Source organism: Dryas octopetala, chromosome 1 (assembly GCF_963921425.1).
Source record: "Dryas octopetala chromosome 1, drDryOcto1.1, whole genome shotgun sequence".
NCBI lineage: Eukaryota > Viridiplantae > Streptophyta > Magnoliopsida > Rosales > Rosaceae > Dryas > Dryas octopetala.
In genome coordinates this window covers 21,614,340-21,641,492 of record NC_141366.1, presented here as the reverse complement: position 1 = coordinate 21,641,492, position 27,153 = coordinate 21,614,340, and the positions used below count along the sequence as shown (strand labels likewise).

The window sequence follows — 27,153 nt, the reverse complement described above, 5'->3', positions numbered from 1 at the left end:
CGGACCCAAGTATGTTCCTAGAAAGTTAGGCCATGTTATCTTTCATTAATTAATCAGAGTCAATCAAACAAAATCTCATTACTCCAATTTAAAATAATGTGAAATAACATTTTTAGTTCCTGCCATTCACATTAGGTTGCAATTAAACTCAAATCACTAACTTTTATCAATAAAATAGACAAAGTAATAACATTATCATCCCTAAATTCCCAAAATCTTTAAGCAAAAATTCTTACAAATTCATGTTTATGATGAGACGATAGTTAGGAGGTTTAAGAGATGCATGAAAGGATGAAAAATATCCTTGATCATGGCAAGCACATGATTACCATGTTAACTTTTTATCCAATTTATTGATAGGATTAGGAATTTGAACCTGATTCCAACCTAATACAGACTGCAAAAGTACGAATTGTGTGTATATAAACTATAAGGGATGAAAGCGAAACGCCCACCAGACTATATAAACTAAAAATATTATTTGGCCAAATGAAAATGAGCCTGAACCCTAAATTGAAAGATGAAAGTAAATTTCAATCTAGCTCCTGTTGGGATAAAAGGACTTCTTGCCGACAATATTTTGGTTTTCCAATTGAGTTTGAAATTGTAATTATTTGTTTGGTAGTGTCCTAAAGCAACACATGTGGCTCAAATCTAAAACCCTCTATCCACCAGAATGAACTTCGGACATTTTGTTAAATGTTGCAAGGATAGCAACCACACTCAAGATTAAACATGTCCATCTCCACAGTCAAGTAGTCAACATCTGACCACATCCCTACCAATACTCACAAATAACAGCCAAACACAAGGTTTCATTTTAGCCATTGAAATTTCAGTATATATTGTGAATAATCATGCTTGACAAAGGGAATGGTCAATGGTCAAAACTCATGCAACATACTTTATACTCTTTACCAATTGATGCAACCCTGCATCAAAAGTGTACTGATCCTTAGTTTTTACGGTTGGCAAGTTAATATGCGACTCAAAATTTAACATTAAGGTAACCAAAACTTGAGCAAGAGCAGAAGAGGTACAATCTGAACACTAGCTCAACACAAAATTTCAAGGGCTCTAAGCATCTGCCTGCTTCACATGGTCATTAGTCATCACCCCATGTTGATGGCCCGCCTATTCCAATATCATCCACAGGCGACGACTGAAGTGTAGAACTTGTGTTGCCCCTTTTAGCTTTTTTCCTCTTAGAAGGGATTACTAAGCCACCCAACAAATTTATGTCTTGACTAGTCTTGTCATTAACCTTCTTTTCACCACCATCCTTGGCATTTACCATGGTGTCAGCAGAAAAAAGCTCCAAAAACGAAGTGTCTGCATCATCAATAACATCAAGTTCACTTTGTTTCACCTTTGATTTCTCCAGTTTCTTTTCTTCCTTGGTATTATCTTCTTTATGGAATGCAACTTCTTCTCTCAAGAGCTTGCCATTCTTTTTCTGCTTCTTTTGCTTTGATTCCTTCTCCAAACCACCAGAATTGCCAATAGTATAATTATCTTGATTTAAAACATGATGTCTGTTCTTTTTCTTGACATGATCTACCTTTTCATCCCCATGGACCAAAACTTCTTGGTCTGAGACATTGTCATTTGCTTTCTGCCTTTTCCGTTTCAACTTCATATCAGTAGCATTTTCAAGGTTACGAATACCAACCTTAGCTTCACTTTCACCAATCACATGATGCTTGAAGTCTCTATTTTTTTGCTCTTCTTTTTGAGTTTCTTGCTTTTTAGCAGCATCATGTGAAGAATCATCAACTTCATCAACTCCAGCAACCTTCTCATTCTTGGTGAATTTATCTATCGGTCTTGCATTGAATATATGCAGGTTTGGCAACATCTTTTTAATCTACAGTAACATTGTTTCTATAAGAATATGTAAGGAAGGCAAAGCTGGAGTCAAAATAGAGATCAAAAAAAGAAAAGGACCAGGGCAATAACTAGTACCTTCTTTGCTAATTTATCTTTTTCAGCAATAGGGTTACCTTGCAGATTGAGATTTTTCAGATTGACCAATGAATTGAGCACCTACCACAGAATGTAACAAAGATTCAAGGTAAAAATTATTCCAAGGAAAAAGAAAGAAAATTTGTGAAACAAAAGTTTCAGCTCCTAAGTCTAACCTTCAGATCTGACCATCTTGTGATCACATTATTCCCCAAGTCCAGATTCTGGAGTTTCTTATTAAGAGCCAACTCATCCGGGAGACCCTGAGCAGAATTCACACAGAAATTGAGAGAGAGAGAGAGAGAGAGAGAGAGAGAGAGAGAGAGAGAGAGAATTAGCAACCTAATGAGTGAAACTGGATCAAACATACAGAGATCAAAACTAGCTAATTAATGAAAAACTAATTTTACATTAACGTAAAGTAATAAACATGAGAGGAAATCACTTACAAAATTAATAACTGAGCAGGAAGAAAAAGTAATGAGAATTAAAGAGTTTCTTAAAATTTACATTTGTGAAATCATGCTTTCCAAAAGGTACACCAATCGGCAAGAAAACAAAACCTTAATATCATTGTGACCAAGACGGAGCTCTTTCAGTTCAACACAGGACTTGAGCGAAGAGTGTATGGTCTCAAGTTGGCAGTGAGAGAGAGAAAGCTGAAACCAAGAAAAGTTTCAAGGGCTTTAGCAGAGTTTAAGTGAAATTACCACCAAGGACAATCAACCATCAGAGAACTCTTACCTTTGTAATAGATTTCACCTTCATCAGAGAATCACCAATCTCACGGATCGGATTTCTAGAAAGAACTACAGAAAAATCCCAAAAGTAAAAAAGCTCAGTTCATGTTCCCCGAAACAAAACTCTATTGTTTAGTATAAATTATGAACACGGATATATATATATATAATTTTATTCAGGTGCAGACGTTCGCCGTTTGCACTGATCGAGCCCTGTATATATATATATATATATATCGTGATAAGAATCAATCATGAACATGAATAAGCAGGAAAATTTTCGACAGAATAATAGAGTTGTCTGCTTTATAGGGGCAAAAGAAGAAACAGGGGAAGGAATGGCTTTTCACACAGATCTAGTTTGAACCAAGTGTGATGGAAATAGACAAATAATTAATCAAAGCTACTGTCAAGGTGGCCAGTACATGTTCTTAGCTTCCTTAGAAATTGTCTACAGAATTTATCAAGGGGAGGGTGTTTTACTAGTCAGATGGGGATAGTGTTTGTTCATTCAAATTTCACAACTAGACAGGTAATCGTACTCTAAAAGCCACAAGGCCTTTCTATATTTGAAATACTGAAATCATATGAAAGAATGGAAGGAAATTCCGATGTACCATGGCAAAATCTATGTTTAGACCACACTAGAATCCCACCCCTAAATTGAATCATAAGTAAATTGAACAGAGGTGCTCTTCTTAGTATCCCAAGCAACTTAGACTTTAAGAAGCCAGGTAAAGCCAAGCTGCTGGCTCCTTCATGTGATCCTAAATGAAACTAGGAAAAACTTCTTTGAAACGAGCCCCGTTACTTTGAGTATTTGGTGCATAAAATTTTCTCATGGTCAATAAAGAAATCCTAATTAGAGAGGTTGACATCATCATGGTGACTTAACAACCTTTTTCTCTTTTTGGATGTCAGAGGGGCAAACACTGGAAGACTTTCAAGCGAACACAGTAACTACTCCTACATACTGACTAGGGCATTCTGAATTCATCCTTAAATTTCTGTCCACTTTTAGGGTAAAGGCAGAGGAAGCCTAACTTTGCGTGGACAAGGGTAGTTACAGAAACAAGCTAAAATTTTATATTCATGTTCTCTCCATGAAATTATCTATGCCTCATCTTCTGTCTCATCTTTTTTCAATTCAAACAAAAACAGTCAATAGAGGTGGACTGTTGGTCTTCATCAAATTACAGTGCAAACTACACGTCATTAATGTAATTCATCAAACAATAATATTAGACTTAAGAACTCATACCAAGAGTGTTCAAGTCTTTCATCTGCTCAAGTCTGCAAATCGAAGCAATCTCATTGTCTACATAACCCAGAAGACAAAATGAGAGAGAGAAAGAGAATGAGAAAAAATAGAAATGGAAAAGAGAAAGACCATTGGGGGGGATGAGTCCTAAATGGATAGGCAATAAAAACAGCCAGGAAGTATTAATGCCACCATTAAGAAAAAGAGAATGTTCCTTTAGTGGCAGGCATCTGTCACATCAGCAAGTTACCAAGGCACAACAAAGGACCCAAAGCACATTTTTTGAGCATAGTGAACTGAGCAAGAAGCATGGTTCAACAGGCAAAAATATAAACGTGGTTCCAAACCCTAGAAGCCTCCATGGCATGGGACTTATCTATAATGAATAGCAATGCTGGGGGCAAAGGATTTGTTAGTTGTCCTTACCAATTAGTGTTGATGAAACATAGATACAGTACTTGCCCATAGGTATTACCTGTGCCAAGTACTTAGCCTCCAATACTACTATTCACTATAAATACGCCCACTTGACTATCATTAGGATATAATGATTTTGGCTATTTCTTCTCTCACATAATAAAGGTTTCTGGGATTTGGAGCCATTATTTTCTTGCTCTTATCATCAGTTAGAAAATGTGCTTACTGCTTAGCGTCTTCTAATGTGCCTTACCACGCTGATATGATAAAGGTCTACCATCAAAAGAACATTCTCTGCTAGTGTCGTTAATGCTACTAGTCTCATATTTTGTGCTTGTCCATTTTATTTTGTTTGGTTATCCCTTGTCTCTAAATTTCCATTTTTGCTCTTATTTTTCACTAACATAAAAAAGGGAAAAAAGAGGATATTTTAAGAAGAGATCCCAAATAATTATTCTCAGAATGTTCAAGCAAAAGCTCACCATTCAAAATTAATGCACGTAAGCTCACAATAGACTTGACCTCATCCATCACCTTAAGCTTATTCTTGGCTGCATTTAACACCTGATTTACAAAGATGAAACAAAGTGACTAGAAATGGGATTTACTGATTATAGAACTAGCTTGACCAAGGACTATCAATTGCCAGTTATTTAAAAGGCAAAAAGGAACTTAAATAAAAAAATGTCTAAAATGAGAAATTATCAACAGTCTTGGATGTAAGCTGCCTAAAATAGTGTTCTGGTAAGTACACAAACAAGAAAGTAAGAAGTAACAACTTCTCTCAAGGCCCACCCTTTACTTCTCTCAAGGCCCACCTTTTACTTCTCTCAAAAGCGGAAGATTCAGAGAAGTTGAGAGTTCTTTATTCTTTGATTTGGGAAGTGTTATTAGCACTCCAAAAATAGCTTCTTGCACTCCTCATATGTGAGTTCATGGAGGAGGGTGGGATTGGGAAGATAATTTTGGAGTGCATATATCATTTCCCTTGATTTAATGTTTCAGAATGCCCCTAATAATAGATCCCTTCTCCCCATTTGTTCCCTAGAAATAGAAACATAGAGGGGAAAACAAGAGATAATTTTTCTTCACTTCTCTCTTAAGTCCTAACTTAGATTTCTAAGCATGCCATCAGAATATTTTCTATCCTGCCAACTGATATATTTTTTCTTTTACCTAGTTCCACCTAGTCACAAATTTCTTGGTTTAGTGTAATTGTTTTATGTTTTTTTGTGCATGCAAAAGGAGAAAAGTAGCTGACAGTGGGCCTAGGCATTTATGAAACTGTTGGAAACCACAGTAAGAAGGTAGGTGGGTCCAGGCACAATACCTTCAGGAGACATTGGAATGAAATTTTCTTCATGTTATTAAGGATAGCAGTCAGGACACATTCTAGGTGAAACTCTTCGGCAAAAGAAAATTCCACTAATGATAAGGTTTTCAATATACTTGTAAGACACAGACCAGAGGTAAGGATTGAAATCATCTAATCTGAAGAAAATGGAACGTGTAGAAATTAATTCAAGAATTATGATTAATTGTTTAATTTCCTGCCACTTCACCAAAATAACCTTCACGAAGTACAAACCCTAAATATACAATATGGTTGTAAATTTTCAGTATTGTAATGTGAATTCTCAAAACCACAACGATGTGATTTGATCTTGTAGTAGAAATTAATGTTTATTGTTCTTAACATATATTGATTTGTAAATTTCACTTGATCAACCAATTTCCTGTATATCAAGTTATCAACACAAGCCAATAAAAGCCACAATAAATTTGGCTTTATTGGGATTGAGTTTGACTTGTTATTCTATGGTTATAAATTCTTCAAATCATCCTTGACACTCAACTATAGAGTCTCATTCATGAGCCACAAATAAAATCACATACTTTTACACACATCAATGATCGAAATCCATCACACAAAAAAAGAAAAAAAGACAATTATTATTTAATTGGGAACATATATAATTAACTGCACACTGTAAGAGTACTGTTTCCGTCATCTTTGTACCTTAACTCTCCCTCTTTCTTAACTCTCTCTCTCTCTCTCTCTCTCTCTCTCTCTCTCTCTCTCTCTCTCTCTCTCTCTCTCTCTCTCTCTCTCTCTCTCTCTCTCTCTCTCTCTCTCTCAATTCTCCAATCTTCACTCATCACTCTTTGAAACCCACAGAAAAATGGATTAATCTGAATTTGATCCCAAGGATACAAACTTGGGCAATAGCAGATAAATTGCTCAACCAAGGCACCGTCTTGATAAATGATGCTTAAGAACATTGTCTTGATATGTTTTAATACATATAGGGTTCCCTTCCCAAGAGGGACCCTTTTGATAAGAAGGAAAAGGGATTGCATTGTTGGGGAAACCCTACAATGTGGTCTAATGATTGGGGAGTTCCAATTAGGAGGAGGTTGAAAAGAGGAGAGTTGGAGGAAAAATGGGGGGGAGAGAGAGATTATAGTAAGGGAAGGGAGCTCAACAGTTATAGGCATAAAGAGATTGCAAATGCTCCTTGTACAGTTTGAATATCGTTCCCAAGAAAATGGTTAAGGACATTTATTTATTTATTTTTTTCATCACACATTTCCAACTGTTAGATTGGTTGAAAATATTTGTTAAATTAAGTAGTCCCTAAATGGGACCCGTAACTGTAACTCTTTAGAATTTTCTTACCATCCATATTTTTCTTCTTAAGAAATTTCCAAGGCCGCAGCACACATGGGTCTTCCATTCAAAAACATATCAAGGTATGATAAAAATAATTCAACCCACTGCAAAATATATTTTTGAATGAAAGACCCATGTGAGCTAGGACCCCAGAAATAAGCTCTTATTCATATACATGCAAAATGGCATGTAATTTAACTTTAAGAACTTAATATATGTGAATTAAATGTTCTGGAAGCACCCACGCTGGCTCTCATAGTAGCGATGATTTCTTCCTCCGTGTTGTTTACAAAACAAGTTGTTTAGAAAGCCTAAAAAGGTGCATAAGAAGGAAAGTCTTAGCTTAGAAATCCTAACAAATGGCGGCAACGGCAAAACCGTACACCAAAATGACTATTTGTTTATCAAGTTCATGGTCTAAGGACAAGGATTACTGTAGTATAAAAAGACCAAATGACCAAGGGAGTCCAATTGAAATTTCAAAAATTCCCAATCAAATGAGCTTTATGTACTAGTCCAGGCTACACAATGCACTACTCTACACAAATTTCCGCATCCAAATGCTGTTAATATCATATAGGAGCTTGTGGATACTTACAGTGAGCTTAGAAAGTCCTTCAATTCCTTTGAGGCTTTGCAGTTTATTTTGTGCAACCGATAACCATTTTATATTCACACATGACTTTAACCCCTGAATTTTTCAAACACACAAATTTAGCTTCACAAAATGCACAACCCACAAATGAAAGATGACAAATTGACAAGTAGTACCTCAAGAGAAGTGAGATTGTTGAAGCTTAGATCCAGCCTCTCCAAGTTCTTGAACTCGCTCAAGCACGACACCTACCCACACATTGCCATTACAAATATGAAGTCACATAAATCTACAATAAACCTCCAAAAAGAAAAAAATAGGAGATGGGAAGAGAAGAAAACGATGTCGTACGTCGGAAAGAGCTTTGTGAGTGAGCTTGAGAGTTAAAATGGTGTTGGGGTCCCGCGTGTTGTTGTCCTTCAGCACCTGCTCCAAGCTCAGCCGATTCATGGCTCTGGTTTTGCTGTGCTCTCGCTGAGGCTCTAGCTTTGCTTTTGCAATGCAAGCAACTTCAAGCTGCGGCGTATTGTTTTGGTGTGGGGACGATTGAGAGTCGGTCTCATTCACAAGCTGCGGCATATACAGTTTGACATTTGAGCAAGGTTTAGGGTTTATGAAAATCCGATTTTGAAACAACAGGGGTCCATAGCTCAGTGGTAGAGCATTTGACTGCAGATCAAGAGGTCACCGGTTCGAACCCGGTTGGGCCCTTTAAGTCGAGATTTTTATTTTATTCTATGTCTAATACTCAAATTTTTTAGTTTTCATCACAAAAAAAAAAAAAAATCATTTTCCGGTAAATTAATAATTAAAAGTTCACATTAACTCACCTATTAAACTTCAATTTTTAGATTTTTTACTAATTTAGAAATGAGACGGTTTTGCTTGAACTCCAAATTTCCTACTTTAGCCAACCCATTTTTATTAATAAAACTACTTTTATTTTCCTCAACTAATTTTTTGTTCATTCCTAGTTAAATAATAAAAAGAAAACCCTAATGCCAGCCATGGCCATCACTGATGGGTGAAGACACTCTTTGTTTTTTTTTTTTTTTTTTTTTTTGAAATGTTAAAATAAGGTTTAAATGTACAAAGAAAGAAGGTTCAAATAAAAAAATTTAGTTTCACCAAAAAAATATTCAGAAAATTACTCTATTTGATATCCTACTCAAATTTTTTTTTCAAAAATTAAGATTTTTTTTTATGTGAGTTTTCAAAATTTGAAACTTTTTTTGTATGAAATTTAAAAACAATTTTAAAATTGATGATAGCTAAAGAAGAAGAAAGTGTATAAATAAAAAATAAAAAAAAAGATGTTTTATCGTTTTTAAAAAGAAGCCTGTTTTCTTGACTAAAACATGTTTCCTTGTTTTTGAAAAAAAAATGGTTTTTGAATAGGATACCAAACAAGCCTGAGTTCAAAGAAATTTGGTACTCTTCATATGGATTTTTTTATTTTTTTATTTCGTGGCAATGTTTTTTAAGGACAATTTTTTCCCTACGCGGGCAATATTCCTGCATTTTTTTTAAAGAAGGAAAAGATGTTGGGCAGAATTCATAATTCGGTAAGTTTGATTCAAGTCCCCCTAATCACTGCCTTGATGGATCTCACCAGTTCAGCTTTGAGGCATTTGCTTAGACATATATCCCCCCCAGAGCTCATATACGATCTTCCTAAAATTTATGGTTTGCTTACCCCCAAAACTCACAAAGGAGCACAATTTCCTTGAAAGAGCTGAAGAAAATTGTGTTACCAAGTTGCTATTTTCGCTAATGTGATCTTTACATGATGAGTTATTTCTCCTTATTAGTCAATCATAATTTGACACGATCGATACACCGCCCCCGCCACGTGGTGTAACCAATTTAACGTATAAAAATATTGTTAAACGGCATATTTATCTCTCCTATGATATAATATTAATAACATTCATTCATATTATGACACATATACTGATTACACCACGTGGCGATGTATCGATTACACTGAAAAATCTCTCCATTAAGAGAAAGAAATAAAGAAATTATCAAGTGTCATATTATAATTGGCTTGCTAGCTAGGAGGAGGAATGACTTGTCACATGTAGAGGTAAGTATTTTTCTTCTACTGTAATTTAGGGAAAGGCAACATCCATGAACATCCTAATAAGCCTCACCTGAGGTAATAGAATTTTCATTTACCCTTCAGACGGAACACGAGGCTGGATGCTCACAAATGTGCAAGAAATGTTAGGGAAGCATATTGTTTTTGGCACACCTAATTGCATTCCCGATAAACAAGGAGAGAACAAAAGTGACAATGCAGTTAGAATCACCTGGACTGAGTTTTTACGCAGATAAAAAATACACATTAACCCACCCATCCATCACTTGGATTGATTCATTCCCCAGAGCACAGAAAAAATTAAACCATTTACTAAACAATGTGTCCCACCCGTGCAAAAGCCATGGAAAATTGGAATACAAAAACTAAGGCATGCAGAGACATTGCTCGGTAATGATCACGAAATATATTTTTCCTGCTGCTCTTGCAGAACCTTTGCTGAAGACTTTGCATCCAGATATAGCGTATCCACTTCCCCTAGGTCCTCCTATACATCATACAAATAATAAAACACTTATTTTGTTAATGATATGGCTTTGAACAAATCACAAGAATATATAATATTGTCAAATTTGTAGCTACCTTGCAGATGTTGTCTCGGCCATTCATTTTTGCCACAATGCTTGCAGGTGATAACAGCTGAACAGCATGCCTGAAGAAATACTAGAGTAAGCATCCTATAGAGGGAATGAACTCACAGTTACTGAATCTAAAATTTATGTCAGACCTTAAAGATGTTCGTTGTCCTATCTCTCCAAGGTAAGCCAAACTCTCCTCATCTACAACCAGTTCCTCCACCTGTGCACGGGTTGCTAAGATCTGGCTCAAGCAACAAGCAATAAAATAATCAGTAATTTGATACATATTTTTTTTAGTTTTTGAAATCAAAGAGCTAGTTTGATCCTTGAAAAGATGCTCGGGTGTAGAAAGAAAAATTCATAGACAACAAGCAAATAAAATTGATCTAGACCTTTATCATCTCTTCAGGACCATAAGTCTGCGTCCGGATAATGACCAACCGGTCCAACAAGTCAACAGGTATTCCATGAGGACTAGCCATATCAGTTCCTCTGCACAGTAACATATCCATGTTCAGAAAGTAAGACATTACAATTAGCATGCTGAAAAATTCTAGGATTGGCCTGAACAATTTGGACATGGAGAGATAGCATGGCATGCCTATGCCATGCTTTTATACTAGCATAAAAGGTAATACATGATAAGTTATTGAAGCAAATTCCTGTAAAGTTAGAGCAACTTTCATACCTTACGTTGCAAATTCCTCTATTTGTGGCAAATATTACTATTGGAGATAACGAGCTCTCTAAAGCACGATTCAAGTACGAAAAGCACTCCATGTCCAGCATATGTACCTGTCAATCAAGATTACATAAGTAATTTAGAGAAATGTAATAGTTGTAAAGAACCTGGAACTTGGAAGACAAAAGAACCTCATCAATGAACAGAACACCAGGTACAAGCTCCGCTACACCTTCATCAATGTACCGGTTAACAACCTGTCATCAATCATACTTTTCAAGTAAATGAAATATTTTCTTTTCCTTTTATTTTATAGCTAATGAGAATATTATTTGAAGGGGAACAAACAGCTAAAGGGGTGCAACCTATGTAAATTTGTTTGCATTAATCAAAATAACTTATTTTCCCTGGCCAAAAAAATAATAACTTATTTTCAAAGAAAATTTTTTATGGTCTAAGGTTTAGGATTTAGGAAGAAAGACAATAATTTATTTCAAATTATTAATTAAAATAATTTATTTGAGAAACCCGAGCCCACACCCCACACATAGACTAGAAGGAAAAAGAAATATAACGAGAACGTTCTAAAATCAGTATTTCAAGAAGCAGCCTATATATGGAACAGGGATCTAGAGAAAGTAGAAAATTGTGACTTAACAAAGCTTCTGCTTCCACACAAGTAAAAGCCTCACTTCTTCAAATGTACTATTGTTCCCTTCCTCCAAATAAACCACATTCAGTAAACTTGTCACAACCTCCCATGCCATTAAACTACTGCCACTTCCAAAGTTCCTAGCTTGACTGCCGACATCTCTACCACTGATAAAGGAATTACCCAATTAACCCCAGACAGGAGATGAATCCCTGGCCACAGGGTAGTACAGTAGCAAGCAATCCAACATAGGCCAATTCAATTCACATGATGAACTAAGAACACTAGAAACTCAAGAGATACTATTAAGTATTAGCTATGTCATCATCGACAGTAGAAGTTGGATTGAGTTAAAACATATTTAGTGAAGGAGATTAGCGTTCATCCACTATCATGTTTATCATCTTTAGGATTTATCACTTTTTTACCACTTTAGGATTTTGATCGTTTTCCTCTGTTTATCTAGATAATTATCCAGGATTTTTAGTGCTTATCTTAGATCACTTCACAAATGTTTTGGCCTCTATATACAAGCCATCATGTTTACATTTTCTGGTTAGACTTGATTAATGAATAAAACACCTCAGAATTTCTCTGTTTCTCCGTCTCTTCTTCCCTCATCTGTTTTTCTCTTATCTCCTTAGTTTAATTTCTTCCTCTGCTACGACCCTACTGGTACTACATCACTTAGTGTCATAATTCATTTTGAAAATGTGAAGAGGCTAACTGGAGCGCGGAATGAAATGGGTAAAAGAAGTGAGAATGAGCATAGTTAACAAAGCTGTACGATTGAGCACCGACTTAGCTAGTGCTGAACTGGCAAAAGGGAATTAATGTAATCAAGTCCAAATAGTTGAAACTAAAGTTGTAGTTGATTTGAACTGAAAGTATGTTTAAGTCCAAATCTTAGAAATATTTTTATCAGTTGACTTCTCAGAATCATTAGTAATTTGTAAACCGGCTTTTCCAAATTTATTGAACTAATTTGCAAGGAAATTTCTCACCAGGAAACCTTAGGTTCCTGCCACAGAAAGAAGATTGAATTTGGTCAACATACCTACACATTCACAAGATTGTACCTTATTTATTTCCTGTCGCAACTTGTCAGTAATTTCTGTTTTCCTTGGCTTCATCATCTGACCCATTAGAGATAATATATCTTGCCCACCTTGAGGCCGTGCATTTGCAGCATCCAGATCATGTAGTGTTACATCCTGTTATGGAGTTGCATGTAATCAGAAAATGAGCATCAACAGATGAGTAGATTATGTGTTGAACAATAAAAATTGAATGTGTTAACTAAAATTGAACATAATGATAATTTGAAGAAAGCATGAGGAAAAATTGGTCAGAAGACTCAGAACCACCAATTTAGGAAGAGATGCCCATATATGGTAAGTTCAGATGGTGTTCCAAGAGAATGTTAAATGCCCATTTCAGACAACTTGTCATGCCAAAATTCCAACTACTCAATTGCAGCTCAGTAAATTTTCAGCGTGTTTAAAGAACCCAAAAACATAGATATATATGATTTAGGAAACATCTGCATCATGCAAGGATGAGACATTCCTTCCCAAAAGATTTAGCACCACAGAGCCAGCCAGAATCATTCACTGATCAACTTGAGTAATAAGCCATGTAGCTACTAATCAGGCTAGCAGCTAATAAAAAACCCACCCAAGACAAGTATGATAAAACAGAATGCTATCAACATTACAGAGAACATTTACAACAAAAACACAGTTCACAGAGAACAAACCTGCACAATCTCCTTCTTTTTGTGAACCTCTCCTTTTGGAAGGGGGACATACTCTTCTGCTTCCAGATCAAATTCTGTAGCAAAAGCATCACTTCTACCTACCCTTTTTACTGCTCCGCTATTTGCTTCAATGTATATAACATCACCAACAGCTACCTGCATGTTGTATCAGGAGAATCATATTAAAAGAACAAATGGCCCAAAAAACAAAAGGTGCATTCAAGATGACAACAATAAGTCAGACATCCTTTAGACTGCTTTCCTACAATAGCTTCACATAGAATCTAAAATAAAAGTAAAATTAAATCATCAAGAAGATGAAACAAACATCTTTCTATTATAAACAAAATAACAAAGTAATAGAAGGACCTCACCTTTTCCTTAATCAATGCGTCATAAATAGTGGGGTCCAACTTCAGTTGCTTGGTTCCTTTAACAGTTTTTAATCCAATGATTACATGGCTAATGCTTTTACCATAGCCACCCGTAACACTCTCTGTTTCTTCTGGTGTGAGTTCTGTCACCTGGATTATCAAAACATCAACAGTAACCAACCAACTCAAATATGAAAACAATATAAAATAACATTATCACACCAACTTATTGACAAATAAAAAATGATATCATTAGAAACTTGCCTCTCCTTCATAGACCTCTTTATTTTCCTTTATACGTAGACCAATAGCCCGTCTAAAATTTTCCATTAAAACCTCAGTTTTCTTTACTTCCGAGGAGTATACTTCTGATCCAACCATTGGGCAGAATGGAACCTGCAAACAGGACCATCAACCATTTGGAATCAGAACAAAAAATCTATCCCTTGGAATATTGCAATATGATTAAAGAATCCCTTACAAAAAAAATTGGATTATTAAATAAAATTAAATAATGGGTGACCGAGGAAAATAGTGAGAAATACCTTACTCCCAAGCTCCTGGGAGATTCCAAGAGCCAGCGCTGTCTTTCCAGTTCCAGGAGGTCCAGCCATTAGAAGTGCCTTACCAGCCATTTTCTTCTGCCGTATCATATCAACAACAAGACCGGCAGCTTCTCTTGCCTCCCCCTGACCCACAAAGCCTGCAGCCCAAGGTATTGCTCTTCCATTGGCCTGGAAAAGAATGACACCCAAAAACCCACATAAGATTGCATTCATTCAGATGGAGGTGACTCTAGAAAAATAAAAGAAAATAAATAGAATAAAATTATGATTTATCAGTCTCAAAGTTAAACTCACATTAATCTCTTGCATTTTCAATTTGCAGAATAGGTTCATTCACCATTTTTCTGCCTGTAAAAGGGCCAGAAAAATTTAAGTTTTAAACTTCTCCATTTGCTATGTTGGTTTCTTTGGACCCAGAAGTATATTTACTTACTACTGTACCAGCAACACAGCATACTCTAAAGATAAAGAACTGACCTTTAATTTCAAACACACACTTACATGGAGTGTGGCTGAATATTGAAGGAAACAGTATTGCATTCAGTGAACAACAAAATAAAAAATGAAGCATTAGCTACAACCCCTTTAAAAATTTCAAGCAATCTAAGAGGAATGGCAAAAAAAATGCAGTGCACAAAACAGACCCTTAAACCCTAAACCCAAAAATCGAAGAAAGCTAGTACTTTTAAGGGATATAAAGGAAGAACCTTTGAGATAGTTTGAAATACACTAGCAATACGGCATTTCTTCATGGCTAATCGGTATATTTAGAACAAAAAACAGAGACATATAAAGAGAGAGAGAAACCTCAAGACCAAGGCCTTTGATGTGTGTGTGAGTGGCTATGCGCTGCTTCTTGGTAGTGGACTGAACCTCTTCTATCTTCACCTTGTCCATCTCTCTCGCTCTGGCTCTCAATTCGCTCTCGCTTTGTTGCTCTTTTGTTTGGGGTTTGCAGAGAAAATTCCAGTAGAGCTATGATGTATGGCTTATAAGGTTTTTCGGCCAGCCAGGCTAAAGTGCTAAACCCTGCAGACAGCGGAGTTTAATTGAAAGCTCGTCGACGAGTCGCCCCCGTAAGAAGAAGACAACCAAAGCATGTTATTGGGCTTTTTGTTCCTCATTCAGTGTAATTAGCCCATTTTGGCCCAACGAATGCAAAGGGAAATTGAAGGACAATATTCTTTAGACCTAAAGCTAGGACTGTAAAAGAGGCCAATTTTGGCCCAACGAATTCATTGGGAAGTTGAAGGACAACATTAAGAAACCCCAAAATTTCTTTCTCCACTCCACAAAAAGATTTTGTCCTATATTTTTCAATTTTATGCTCAATTGTAAAAAAAAAAAAAAAAAAAAAAAAAAAAGAGAATAAATTAATGTAGGATGCTTGATAAGCATCCTACATAAACTCTATTACACTTATTGCTAAAATGTAACAATAAGGTAACATTTATTATCTCTAAGTCACTTAATTTATTTAGTTTAGTTCTCTTTTTTGTGGAGAAAAAAATTTCTTTCAACGCTTATTTAACTCCCTTATGTCTCCTATAAAAGTAGCCCATTACTTCTCATTTAACACATTCACTTAAGTTTGCCTAAATTTATGGGCTGGGCCTTTTATTTATGGGCTTAAATTTAAAATATATTTTTTCTTTTTAGTGTTTGAGCTTAAGTTTAAATGTTAAAAAAAAATAATTTGGTTCAGTTCAATTGTGAATATTTTTAATAGTGAAACCAAATCAATTTTTGATAATCGGTTCGATTTGGGGTTGAACCCTAAAACCAAGCCGAACTAAATTGAACCCACCCCTAACCACATCTATTTATCTAATCAATTATTCTATATATTCACGCAACTTGCTTGGGTGGCCTACATCTCTAAGCAACTACTTTCATTTCTAAACATACTCTGCATCTCTCTCTAGCTAATCATTCTCTACACCACAATCCAATGTATCAACAGTTCTATCCCCGCTACATATATATGTATACTAATAACAGTATTAGAGCTCCTTATTGATTACCATTGGTTGTAGGGCTCATTCTAATCTTCCATCTCAATTCACAACTAATATCTTTAGCCAAATCTCTATTCCTCCTCTATTCCTCGATCTTCCAATATTTTTGAAACATCAAGATGAGAACATATTTTATGTGAAAATATTTTGATTTATATATTTCAAATATTTATAGAGCATTTCTGTAGAGTATATATATAGTCTTTCTCTTTACAAGATATTTGTTTTAATTAATTAAATAACGAATGCAGAGTTTTTTTTAGTTTTTTTTCACTTTTAGATTACATTCCGAAAGGGTTTAATACGTTAAAGTATATAATGGTCGAATCGTTAATCGAGACTCGTTACAATTAAATTTAAGTTTAAATCAAAATTTTTGGATTCCTCTTCGTCAATTAGATTTTAAACTCCATAGTTAAAATTAAAAATACAATCTTAAACGATTATTTTATATTTTAAAATATTAAAAATGGAAAGTTCATAAAAAACTCATTTATTGGGATTGTTATCCATACAGGGATGGTAAGCTACCCACCCTTGCCCATTACAAAGCTGCTATTAGCTTGACTTCTCCGGTCTTCCCTGATTGGTAGCTACGCTATGAAGCAGGTCCCAAATTTGTTTTTTGTTTTAACTTTTAAGTTGTCCTTAAATAATTTTATGTATTAAAAAAGTTATAATAAAAAAGATTATTAGGAAGAGGGTGAGAAAATAATATCGGATGTGGCAACTGGCAATAACACCACTCTTAATTAAAATAATTGGTCACAGAGTAGGCTACCCGAAACTGTCAAATTTTTCAAACAAATTGTCAATTTCGGATAGCCTAATTTGTGACTACTTATCTCACGTTTCATAGCTTCTTTTTGAATTATTTCTATATTGTTATAAAGAGGAGATTCATAGCTTCAAAATGAGTATAAGATTGTTGATTTTGGTGAAGATTTGATGAGGCAAAAGTTGAGGTGAAGTTGAGATAAAAACTAAAAAACATTTATTTATTTGCAAGTTTTTTAACTTGAGGTATGAACTTGAAAAACATGATAAAGTTGAGGTACTAAATTGAAATGAAGATTTTTAGTGGTGTGTCACGTCATCAGATAATGGCCTTTTTGACGGTCAGACTAACAAAGGTACCTAATTGACACGGTTTCGTAGTTGGTGTACCTTAATGCAACTTTTTGAACTTGAGGTATCAAGTTGAAAAGTGGTGTATAGTTGAGGTATATATTTATAATTTACCCAAAGATATTTGTAACTTGTAAATTTCCTTCCTGCCTTGTACTTTAACTATTGTCATAGCTTGACTCTCCTTCCCTCTCTTTCACAAGAGAAATGAAAGCAAGCATAGTTCTGTATCCAGCCCCTAGTTCCAACCACATGATCTCCATGGTAGAATTAGCAAAGCTAATCTCCAAACACCACTCCAACTTATCCATTACAATTTTACTCACAACCACTATAGACACATCCACCACATGCTCATTCATCAACCAACTCATCTCTCAACATCCTCTCATCTCCTTCTTCACCCTCCCGTCACTCCATGACCTCCCCCAACCGAGCCAACCCGAACCCGAACCCGAACCCGATCCGAATCCGCAATCGACTTGATGCGCCTCAACGTCCCCAACGTCCTCCATGCCCTCCAAACCATTTCTCTTACTTCCACCGTCCTCGCCTTCATCACCTCAGCCGTCCACCACCCGTACGACCCTCACATCCCAACTTACTATCACTTCACCTCTTGCGCCTCCGCTCTTGCTCTCTTTCTCTTTCTACCCACCCTCCACAACCAAACACCTAAAAGCTTCAAAGACCTAAATGACGACGTCTTCCACTTTCCCGGCTTGCCACCTGTCCGAGCCTTTCAAATGCCTCAGCCTCTGCTCGACTGCGACAGCTTTGCGTATCGTTACTTTCTTGACTTCGCTGCTTGTCTGCCAAAATCAAAGGGAATTATCACCAACACATTCGAAGCACTCGAGCCTTATGCGATCAAGGCCAAAACAGACGGTGCTTGTGTACCCAATCATGAAACTCCGCCGATATGTTGAGTTGACCACCCTAACATATTTTGTTCAACTTTTTCTTATTTTACCTTTTACTGCAAAAACATGATGAAATCATCCAGATTCATTCGGTAGTTATCTACCGAAACATTCACCAATGTTTGGTAGATAAGTGTCGAATAAACACAAACATTTCGGCAGATAAATGTCGAATGCTTTTTTCATTTCCATTTGATGGTTATCCACCGAAAAATCCACTAATGTTCAGGAGATAACTATCAAATAACCACAAATATTTCAGTAGATAATTGTCGAATGACCCGACGAACAAAATTAAAATTTTTTGTTTTAAGGGTAAAATTGAAATTTTAAAATAAAGTGGTCAACTCAGCTATTTAGGGTGATTGGAATAGCACCACTCTATACAATGCCCCCAAACCCTCAAGTCACCTAACGTCTTGTCAAGGTTTAGGGAATTTAATGCCTTGACAAACCAATTAGGGGAATGAGGAGTTGGTAGGAAATGCCAGAGATATTTGTACAGCAACTCCTCGATCTCTGAGAGTAAGAGCTACCAAATATCAAGAGTCAGGTTCCTGCCCTGACGAGGAACACCGACCCGAGGTGGCTGGAAAGTACTAGCCTCCACGTATCAGTCTGAGGAAACTACAGCGGTTGGGTCAATCGATGATGCCTTGGTCGGAGGATGATGCGGTCATGAGCACACTGTGACAGCCCTGGACCAGTGTTCAAGGAAATAAGACACGTGTTAGCACAATATAGGACCATAAGGATGAGCGGATTGGTGTATCAACACTCTTGATCATTAATTTTGGTTTTGGTATACTTTGATTTTTTAGGTATTTATACTTACACTCCTAAAGTTTATCGTCTTTTTACATACACCCCTGGAGTTTCAAAAATTACACATACACTCCCTGAGGTTTCAAAACTATTGCACATAACCCCTATAATGAGACAAAAAATGCTGAGAAAGTATGCAAAAATGTATGCTAAGGGTGGAATGACCTAATAAAATTACTTAAGGTGTAAGGTCCAACCTCAATACAAATATCTTTTTCTTTGTTTATTTATTGTTTTCTCTTGCAGGGGATTATATGCAACAATTTTGAAATCTCAGAGGGTGTATATGTAAATAACTCGTATAATTATGTTGCATCATTAGAGGAGTCTATCAGTATAATCAATCCTAAATTGACTCCTACAAATATGGAATATAAAAAATCAAATATTTAATGACGAGAGTATTTTGGGAACAAATAAATTAATAAAAGTATTAAAAATCAAATAAATATGAGCTGTAATATGGATGCTGATATGGACAATAGTAAAACAACTAAAACCAATTTCTAATCTTACAACGGGTCTTATTGAATATGTAATCTTAGACTAAGGCCCCGTTTGAGATTGCAGTGGAGGATCCAAAAGCTGTTGTGGATGATAATTTTCAATCACCTACAATAGTTTTGATGTTTGATAAAAAAAAATTAAAAATTGTTTTTCCCTACAATTCTCAACTCCCCACAGTAAAAACAGAAAGCAGGTTTTTATATGCTTTTGAAAACTACAGTGAATCACAACAATAATTTTAATAATTATACACAACCACAACACTTTTACATTAATATTTACCAAATATTTTGATACTTTTGTACTCACAGCACTTTTGAAAACATAATTTACTAAACACTCAACTGCTTTATTTTACAGCTGACTTTATTTCACAATTATTTTACTTCATAACTGTTTTGCCTTATAGCAATACGATCTAGAAGCCCCGGTCTTTGATTACGTGCATATCCATACATAATATATTAAATATTAATGTAGTAGCACAGAGGTCATATCCATATATATCCATTTATGCTCGGGTAAGGTGAGCATCAATAACTTTGGAGAGATCAACTACCAACTGAAGCTTGGGATGTGGGTCTGAAACATCGCCGTGCAGCTTTTCATACTCTATAGTCCAGTGCACCAAGCTGCCCTCACCTTTTGGAGTGACTTGAAAACTGATCTTGAAGCTCTTGTAATACTCCAGAGGGTCTCCTTCAATGACAGTGAAAGTAATCGAATTGTTCTCGTCGTCTACGGCTTCAAATAACTCCTTAGCAGCTATGGCTTTCCCATCTGAGAATTCACAAAAGCAACAATTTATTAATAAATGCCTCATTTTCGTGTTAGATCATTTGATGAGAATAATTAGTTTAACAGAGATCTTGTTCGTCTCAACTCATCATATCCTCCAAAACTGATCTCGACACAACTTGAGCACGATTCATTAATAACACAAATTGTGACTCTACCTATATATAGTAATATAGGTATATTTGAGAAACTATAAAAAAGTGATTCATTTTTATAAGAGTTGAAAGGGATTGTATGTGGGCCCAATCTTTGATGCAATTTAATGATCGGAACTGTTTATTTGTTTAGCAACAACTCATTCAATCTTCCTGATAAATATTAAAATAATTGTGATGATAATTAAATAGTCAAATGAGTTCCAATTTTTTATTTTACAAAGATAATTTGTAAATAAGTACATGAAACTTATACGATTCAGATCACTAGACCACACTGCACGTTGGAAAAATTATTGTCTTCTATATATCTATATATATATAAATTATTATTAATTATCTATATATCTTTTTATTTCAAGAAGCGATCGACAATTAAAAATAAAATGCTGCGCAATCGACGTTGTTTGCCAATCCATGCAACTAGAAATCCACGAAAACAAAAAATGCAATATATATATATATATATATATATACAGATTTCTTCTATTGAGGTATATCTCAACTTAAATAAGTTGAGGTATACTCTATTAAGGCTCACAAGAGCCGTTTTGTGTCGATCCGAATCGTTCATTTTTTACATCTTTATTGATAGATCATCCTTGCAAACATCAATATCTGGAGCCTAGAGGCTTACCTAGCATATAATTCCAGTAGATGATAGAACCCAGTTTTCCCCAATCGCCTTCAAGTAGTTTACAACTCTGAACTTCTTCAGGAGATATATCGCATATTTGGTATGGTGTTTGCGTGAAGAATTCGTGGAACCTGCGAGCTGGAGCCTTGATTTCAACATCCACCTCCAACTTACCAATTGCAAACTTGGACATAATTTTTCACCAAACTAAAACAGATAATTAACTGAAATAATAACCTAGTGACAAACTCACAAACTAGGAAGAAGCTAATGCAGTACTGCCAATGTTGAATATGGTGACTCGTATGAATCTCCTTCCCATTAATATATAATTGTAAAAAGTAAAGCACGTTTAAGGAAGAGTACAAAATTCTACATAAAATAAAAATCTAGAGGCCGGCTGTCTTTCATCTTCTTCCATGCCTGCTTCTCGATCTCTACTCTCATAATTAATCTTTCTCTGTTTTCTTATCTGTCTTATGTGCTATGGGTTATTGGAGTTTTAGTGGGTTTAACGAATGGACCATATTTGTCTTTATCTTCTTAGTATGAATCATTTCAAGCTATTAATATTATGGTCAAGTATGAATCATTACAAAGAGTGGTGAGATGTGGGGTTTTTGTTGGGTACATAGAGTAATAGGTGAGATGTGGTGTTGAGTTTTAGTAAGGATAATTTGGAAAAATTTGTTGGATATATTAATAAATTTTTATTTAGTTGTAAAAAGTGTATTGGAGTTACTGATAAAAAAAATTAAATCCAGATAGCGACACCCATCTCAAAATATGGAGATTTAGAAGTTGAGTAACTACAACGCTCTTTCTCCCCCATTTTCAGTTGGAAGACTTATTTTCATCCACCTTCTTTTTTTCTTTTCTTATCTGTTATTTATTTTTGTTTACTAATCTATGTTGATTTTACTTGTTTACCCTTAACATATTAAATTGTTGTGCTCGATTATATTTGTTAATAAAAGGCATCTTTGGATTTCTAAATGTTTAACCTTACTCTCCCTTCTCCATTTAAATTTATAGATAGATTATTGGATCAATTAACTCAAAGAGTTAAAAGAAAAGCTAATTAAGAAAATCATACCTTTTTTTTATTTGGACCTAAGAATAATGCTTCATTTTTTTATTAAAAAATAATGGTTCATTAAATGGCGGCAAAACATTACTTGCAAATTAAGAAAGAGATTTCCAGGGCCGAGAAGGATGTGATGACCGCCTGCAATTCTTTTAAAGTCTACAATGACTCCAAAGTAATTCATACTTCTCCTTCAGTCTCAATCCCTAGGGTTCCACCTCCAATCTCTCTGTCGCTGCCGTCTCTGCAATTAGGGATTTTGGGTTGTGAATCGAATTCTCCCCAATTAGGTTTGGCTTCGACGTTTTCGAGCTGTAAATTTCCGATTTTGGCGATGAATATGAGACACATGTTAAACGCTAAACGTGTTTTATGGTTTTTTTTTTTTTTTCTTTAAGTTGGCTTGATAAATTCTTTCTTGGGTTTCACTATTATACCCTTACTTTATTAAATTGCATCTTGTAACTCTATTTTTAAGAAGGGTGTAGTTTTGGAGTTATTGAATGTTTGACCTTTCTCCCCTTCATATACTAGCCTCTTGGCACGTGCTTCACACATGTCAATTGACATTTTTACTATGTGTTTTTTCTTTTTGTATTATGTTATTAGTTTTATATTGTTATGTTTGAAGGTAGTGAGCTGTTTTTCTTTTTACTTTTTAAATTTTATTTTAATGTTTATATTTTATAACTGTGTCTTTATTTATTGGTTTTTTTTTTTTTATGATATTGTTAGTTGAATGAAGGGTAATTTAGGTAATCTCATTTTTTGTGAAACTTGTAACACCAAATTCTTCTTTTGCCTTTATAATAGTAAAGATAGATAGATAGATATAAATTATTGGATCAATTAACTCAAACTCTCAAAGAGTTGAAATGCTAATTAAGAAAAAATCATACCTTTTTTTTCTTTGGACCTGAGAATAATGCTTCATTTTTTTATTAAAAAATAATGCTTCATTAAATGGCGGCAAAACATTACTTGCAAATTAAGAAAGAGATTTCCAGGGCCGAGAAGGATGTGATGACCGCCTGCAATTCTTTTAAAGTCTACAATGACTCCAAAGTAATTCATACTTCTCCTTCAGTCCCAATCCCCAGGGTTCCACCTCCAATCTCTCTGTCGCTGCCGTCTCCGCAATTAGGGATTTTGGGTTGTGAATCGAATTCTCCCCAATTAGGTTTGGCATCGACGTTTTCGAGCTGTAAATTTCCGATTTTGGCGACCCAAAAGATGCAGATAGAGCCATGGCTGAGTCTGAGTTAGGTTCGATTATGTGGAGCTCCGTCGCGAACCGGAATTCGGGTGGCATGGAATTGGGGTCGTCCGACATGTGGTTTATCGGCTGCCGGTTTCGTCTTCGATCGGCATTGGATTCGTACTCCGTGGCTTGCGAGGCATTCTCTGAACAGCGTCGTCTTCTTAACCTTGTTCCGGTTGGGGTTTAAATCAAGCTCCTTTGAGAAATCGTTTTCGTGTTTTCGCTCTCTGAAGAAACAAAAAATTGTTTCTTTGGTCGTTTTGGGTATGATTACTGTTCTGGTTTGATGGGTTATGGTGAGGTTGTGGAGGAGGATCCAACTGGGAGATACTTGCGGTATGATGAAATCTTGGGGAGGGGAGCATTCAAGACTGTATATAAGGCATTTGATGAAGAAGATGGAATAGAAGTAGCCTGGAGCCAAGTGAATATTGAGGAGGTATTGCAGTCCCCGGAACAGCTTCAAAGATTGTACTCGGAGATTCATCTGCTCAAGTCACTAAAACATGAAAATATTATCAACTTGTTTAACTCTTGGGTGGATGATAAGAACAAGACTTTCAACATGATAACAGAGTTATTCACTTCTGGGAGTTTGAGGCAGTATCGGAGGAAGCATAAAAACGTTGAGCTCAAGGCCATCAAGAACTGGGCAAGGCAGATTCTTCGAGGCTTACACTATCTGCATTCTCACAATCCTCCAATCGTTCATAGAGATTTGAAATGTGACAACATATTTGTCAATGGAAATAATGGAGAAGTTAAAATTGGAGATCTTGGATTGGCAATAGTCATGCAGCAACCTACTGCCCACAGTGTGATTGGCACTCTGGAATTCATGGCTCTAGAGCTTTATGAAGAGGAGTATAATGAATTAGTTGACATTTATTCTTTTGGCATGTGCATGTTAGAAATGGTGACCTGTGAATACCCTTACAGTGAATGTAAAAATTCAGCACAAATTTATAAGAAAGTTACCTCTGGTATAAAGCCTGCTTCACTCAGTAAAGTGAGCAATCCTCAACTCAAGCAGTTCATAGAAAAGTGTCTAGTTCCAGCACCTATGAGATTGCCTGCAATTGAGCTTTTGAAAGATCCATTCCTTGCAACTGAGCTCAGTTGTGATCCATCCAGATTGCCCAAATCAGTGAACTTGCCACAGCCTGAAGCTCGTTCTTGTACAACAAGTGGCAATGTAACATCTAACTCTTCAACTATGCAGTTACAGAGGTTCACTGAGAATAATGAATTCACTTTAAGAGCAGAGAAAATTGCTGATGATACCATCTTTTTAACTTTGCGCATTACTGATCCATGTGGTCGGGGTGCGAGGAATATCCAGTTTGAGTTCTATCTTGATTCTGATACTGCAATTTCAATTACTGGGGAGATGGTTGAGGAGCTTGATCTTTCAAATGAAGATGCCTCTGTCATAGCTGAGTTAATTGATAACTTGATTGTGAAGCTTGTACCCAGCTGGAAACCTTCATTCAGAAGTTCATCATCTGGAGCAAATAGTTCATGCCAGGATTATCCTATACTTGAACATGATGTAACCTTATCCTCCGAGGCACAGTTGGCGTATGTGAAAGACCAAGTTGGTTCTGATGTTTACAGTTCAAGTCCACATTGTATGGTCCGTGGTGGGCTTAAGTTGAAGAGTTATGAAGCAAATTCTGGTGATTCTGTCATCATGAATGACTCAGCAGTCAACTCTCGTACCTCATATATTGATTCATGCCCTGGCATATCGAAAACTTTTAGCTTGTCAAGCATTTGTTCCTTGTCCGAGTTGTCTCTAGGGGGCAAACATGAGTATGGTGAGCTAAAATTGGAGCTGGATGCCATTGATATGCAGTTTAATCAACCGTTTCGTGAACTCTTTAGGATGAGGGAAGAAGCAATACAAAGTGCAAAGAAGAGGTGGATAGCACAAGAGACAATAGCCGTCAATTGATGTACTATAATACTTTAGTTTTTCTAGGCTGTTCTTTTTATTTTCATTTTTTTTCCCAATGTATGACATTCATTTGGAAATGTTATATCGAAGTTACTCTTATGCTGCAAAAGGAAGTCGGCCATAAACATAAAGTAAAGACTAAAGAAAAATATTCTGCCTGTACGGCTGTACCTAAAGAAAAATAATGAAGCAAAAATTTTGGTTTACCTTTTGAGCAGTGTTATATTAAAGGGAAATGTCTTTTGATCACTAGTCTACACCCAGTATTTAAAAAATATATATGATTTTGTTTATTTGTCATGTGTAAAATTACTTTGAAAAAGCATGTTGGGAATACACATTACACATGAAACAGTTTATATTACATATGACAATTTTGGTTAAAGTGCATTAACTTGCTGTGAAAATTTTGAGTAGCCAGCCTATTTGCAGTCATTCCTACTTGCAGATGATCCAAACCTATTTTTGATAAGGTTATATGATGGGGGTTTAATGACTGCAAACTCATAAACTGGGGGCCATATCACTTGGTTTGATTTTTGTGACAAAGACAAATTGTCCATGCTTGAAATGGATGACATGGTCAAAAGTTTGTGTTATAGTGGGATAATTAGATATTGGTATAAGGTGATGTTGGCCCCAATGAATGGTGCTTTAACTCTTCTACAAACTGACAGGGATGTAGAGGATATATGTTCCCTTGTACCAGATGTTACCCGAGTGATAGATAGAATGCTTGAGCATGTGAAAGCTGTTGAATTTTTACAGAGTCAGAATGCTAGTGTGGAAATAAGAGAGATTGATGTAGATGGTCCAGAATTTTCTATAATCAAGAAACTGCAGCTGTTCCAAATTACAATATCAGGGGAATAAAGATCTGTACCTCACGACCAGCAAGATTGGTCGTCTTAAAATAAACTGCAGCCACAAGAAAATGCCTCTTAATGACTTTGGGAACCTGCCTGCCTTTCCAGTTTCCAGGATATTGAGGCATTTTCAATAATCCAACACCAAGTTGAGCCACTTCTATTCATTAGTTGTCTCCAAATTCCACCACTGAAAGAACAATTAAAGAATAAATGAGCATGCGTTTGAGGGACCATGTTCACAGAAACACAAAGGGGATTGGCATTTGGAGAAAATATTTAACACTCTATCCATGGTGGCTAGACGACCTACAATAACAGAAACTTGATTGGAAAGAGGTAGTAAATAAGCTAATCTAGATGAGGTACAATTTATCAAGATTGGTCATCTTAAATTTATTTTCATGAGCTATGATAGCGTTACATTCTTAGTGTTGCTAAAAAAAAAAGAAAAGGAAGTTCATTTTCCTAGCACAAGTATAAAGACAAAAAAATGCATTCACAGTGATAAAACCTGACAACAAAAAAAAGTGAAAAAACATGACAAGGAATTAAAGGATAACTGTCTACTGAAAAAAGTAACAAAAAAATACATTTCTTGTATCACTTGGTTCACTTGTC

General features: G+C 35.7%; 2 protein-coding genes, 1 non-coding gene and 3 pseudogenes across 3 annotated transcripts; 3 read left to right on the top strand and 3 right to left on the bottom strand.

The window, feature by feature from the left end:
• Window positions 1–874: 874 nt before the first annotated feature.
• LOC147299117 (Leucine-rich repeat (LRR) family protein) lies at window positions 875–8,202 on the bottom strand. Its single transcript, XM_086254427.1, has 10 exons — window positions 8,004–8,202; window positions 7,829–7,900; window positions 7,656–7,748; window positions 4,866–4,947; window positions 3,967–4,023; window positions 2,710–2,774; window positions 2,529–2,624; window positions 2,142–2,228; window positions 1,966–2,046; window positions 875–1,867 (listed from the first exon to the last, which is right to left on the bottom strand). Exons 1-10 carry the CDS (start codon window positions 8,100–8,102, stop codon window positions 1,106–1,108), a joined length of 1,494 nt encoding a protein of 497 aa, XP_086110553.1. The 5' UTR covers window positions 8,103–8,202; the 3' UTR covers window positions 875–1,105.
• Window positions 8,203–8,291: 89 nt separating this feature from the next.
• On the top strand, window positions 8,292–8,363 carry TRNAC-GCA (transfer RNA cysteine (anticodon GCA)). The gene has a single exon. It is a non-coding gene; the product is annotated as a tRNA-Cys (tRNA).
• A 1,507-nt stretch (window positions 8,364–9,870) lies between these two features.
• On the bottom strand, window positions 9,871–15,405 carry RIN1 (P-loop containing nucleoside triphosphate hydrolases superfamily protein). The gene is made up of 12 exons (XM_086229919.1): window positions 15,175–15,405; window positions 14,347–14,535; window positions 14,066–14,197; window positions 13,802–13,951; window positions 13,428–13,583; window positions 12,748–12,882; window positions 11,208–11,273; window positions 11,023–11,129; window positions 10,727–10,826; window positions 10,484–10,575; window positions 10,339–10,408; window positions 9,871–10,243 (listed from the first exon to the last, which is right to left on the bottom strand). The coding sequence occupies exons 1-12, from the start codon at window positions 15,262–15,264 to the stop codon at window positions 10,154–10,156; spliced, it is 1,377 nt and encodes a 458-aa protein (XP_086086045.1). The 5' UTR covers window positions 15,265–15,405; the 3' UTR covers window positions 9,871–10,153.
• Window positions 15,406–17,720: 2,315 nt separating this feature from the next.
• LOC147299114 (UDP-glycosyltransferase 88F5 pseudogene) lies at window positions 17,721–18,442 on the top strand (annotated as a pseudogene).
• Window positions 18,443–20,279: 1,837 nt separating this feature from the next.
• Window positions 20,280–21,551, bottom strand: LOC147299113 (MLP-like protein 31 pseudogene; annotated as a pseudogene).
• A 2,429-nt stretch (window positions 21,552–23,980) lies between these two features.
• Window positions 23,981–25,747, top strand: LOC147299112 (serine/threonine-protein kinase WNK8 pseudogene; annotated as a pseudogene).
• The last annotated feature ends 1,406 nt before the right edge of the window (window positions 25,748–27,153 follow it).

Excerpts from the sequence above, each read along its gene's own strand:
- LOC147299117 (XM_086254427.1), bottom strand. The coding sequence starts at position 8,102 with ATGAATCGGCTGAGCTTGGAGCAGGTGCTGAAGGACAACAACACGCGG. Across the intron at positions 4,948-7,655 it reads AAGGACTTTCTAAGCTCACT|GTGTTAAATGCAGCCAAGAA; the intron begins GTAAGTATCCAC and ends TTTGTAAATCAG. Across the intron at positions 1,868-1,965 it reads AAGATAAATTAGCAAAGAAG|ATTAAAAAGATGTTGCCAAA; the intron begins GTACTAGTTATT and ends ATGTTACTGTAG.
- RIN1 (XM_086229919.1), bottom strand. The coding sequence starts at position 15,264 with ATGGACAAGGTGAAGATAGAAGAGGTTCAGTCCACTACCAAGAAGCAG. Across the intron at positions 12,883-13,427 it reads AAAAGAAGGAGATTGTGCAG|GATGTAACACTACATGATCT; the intron begins GTTTGTTCTCTG and ends ACTCCATAACAG. Across the intron at positions 10,409-10,483 it reads GGACAACGAACATCTTTAAG|GCATGCTGTTCAGCTGTTAT; the intron begins GTCTGACATAAA and ends GTATTTCTTCAG.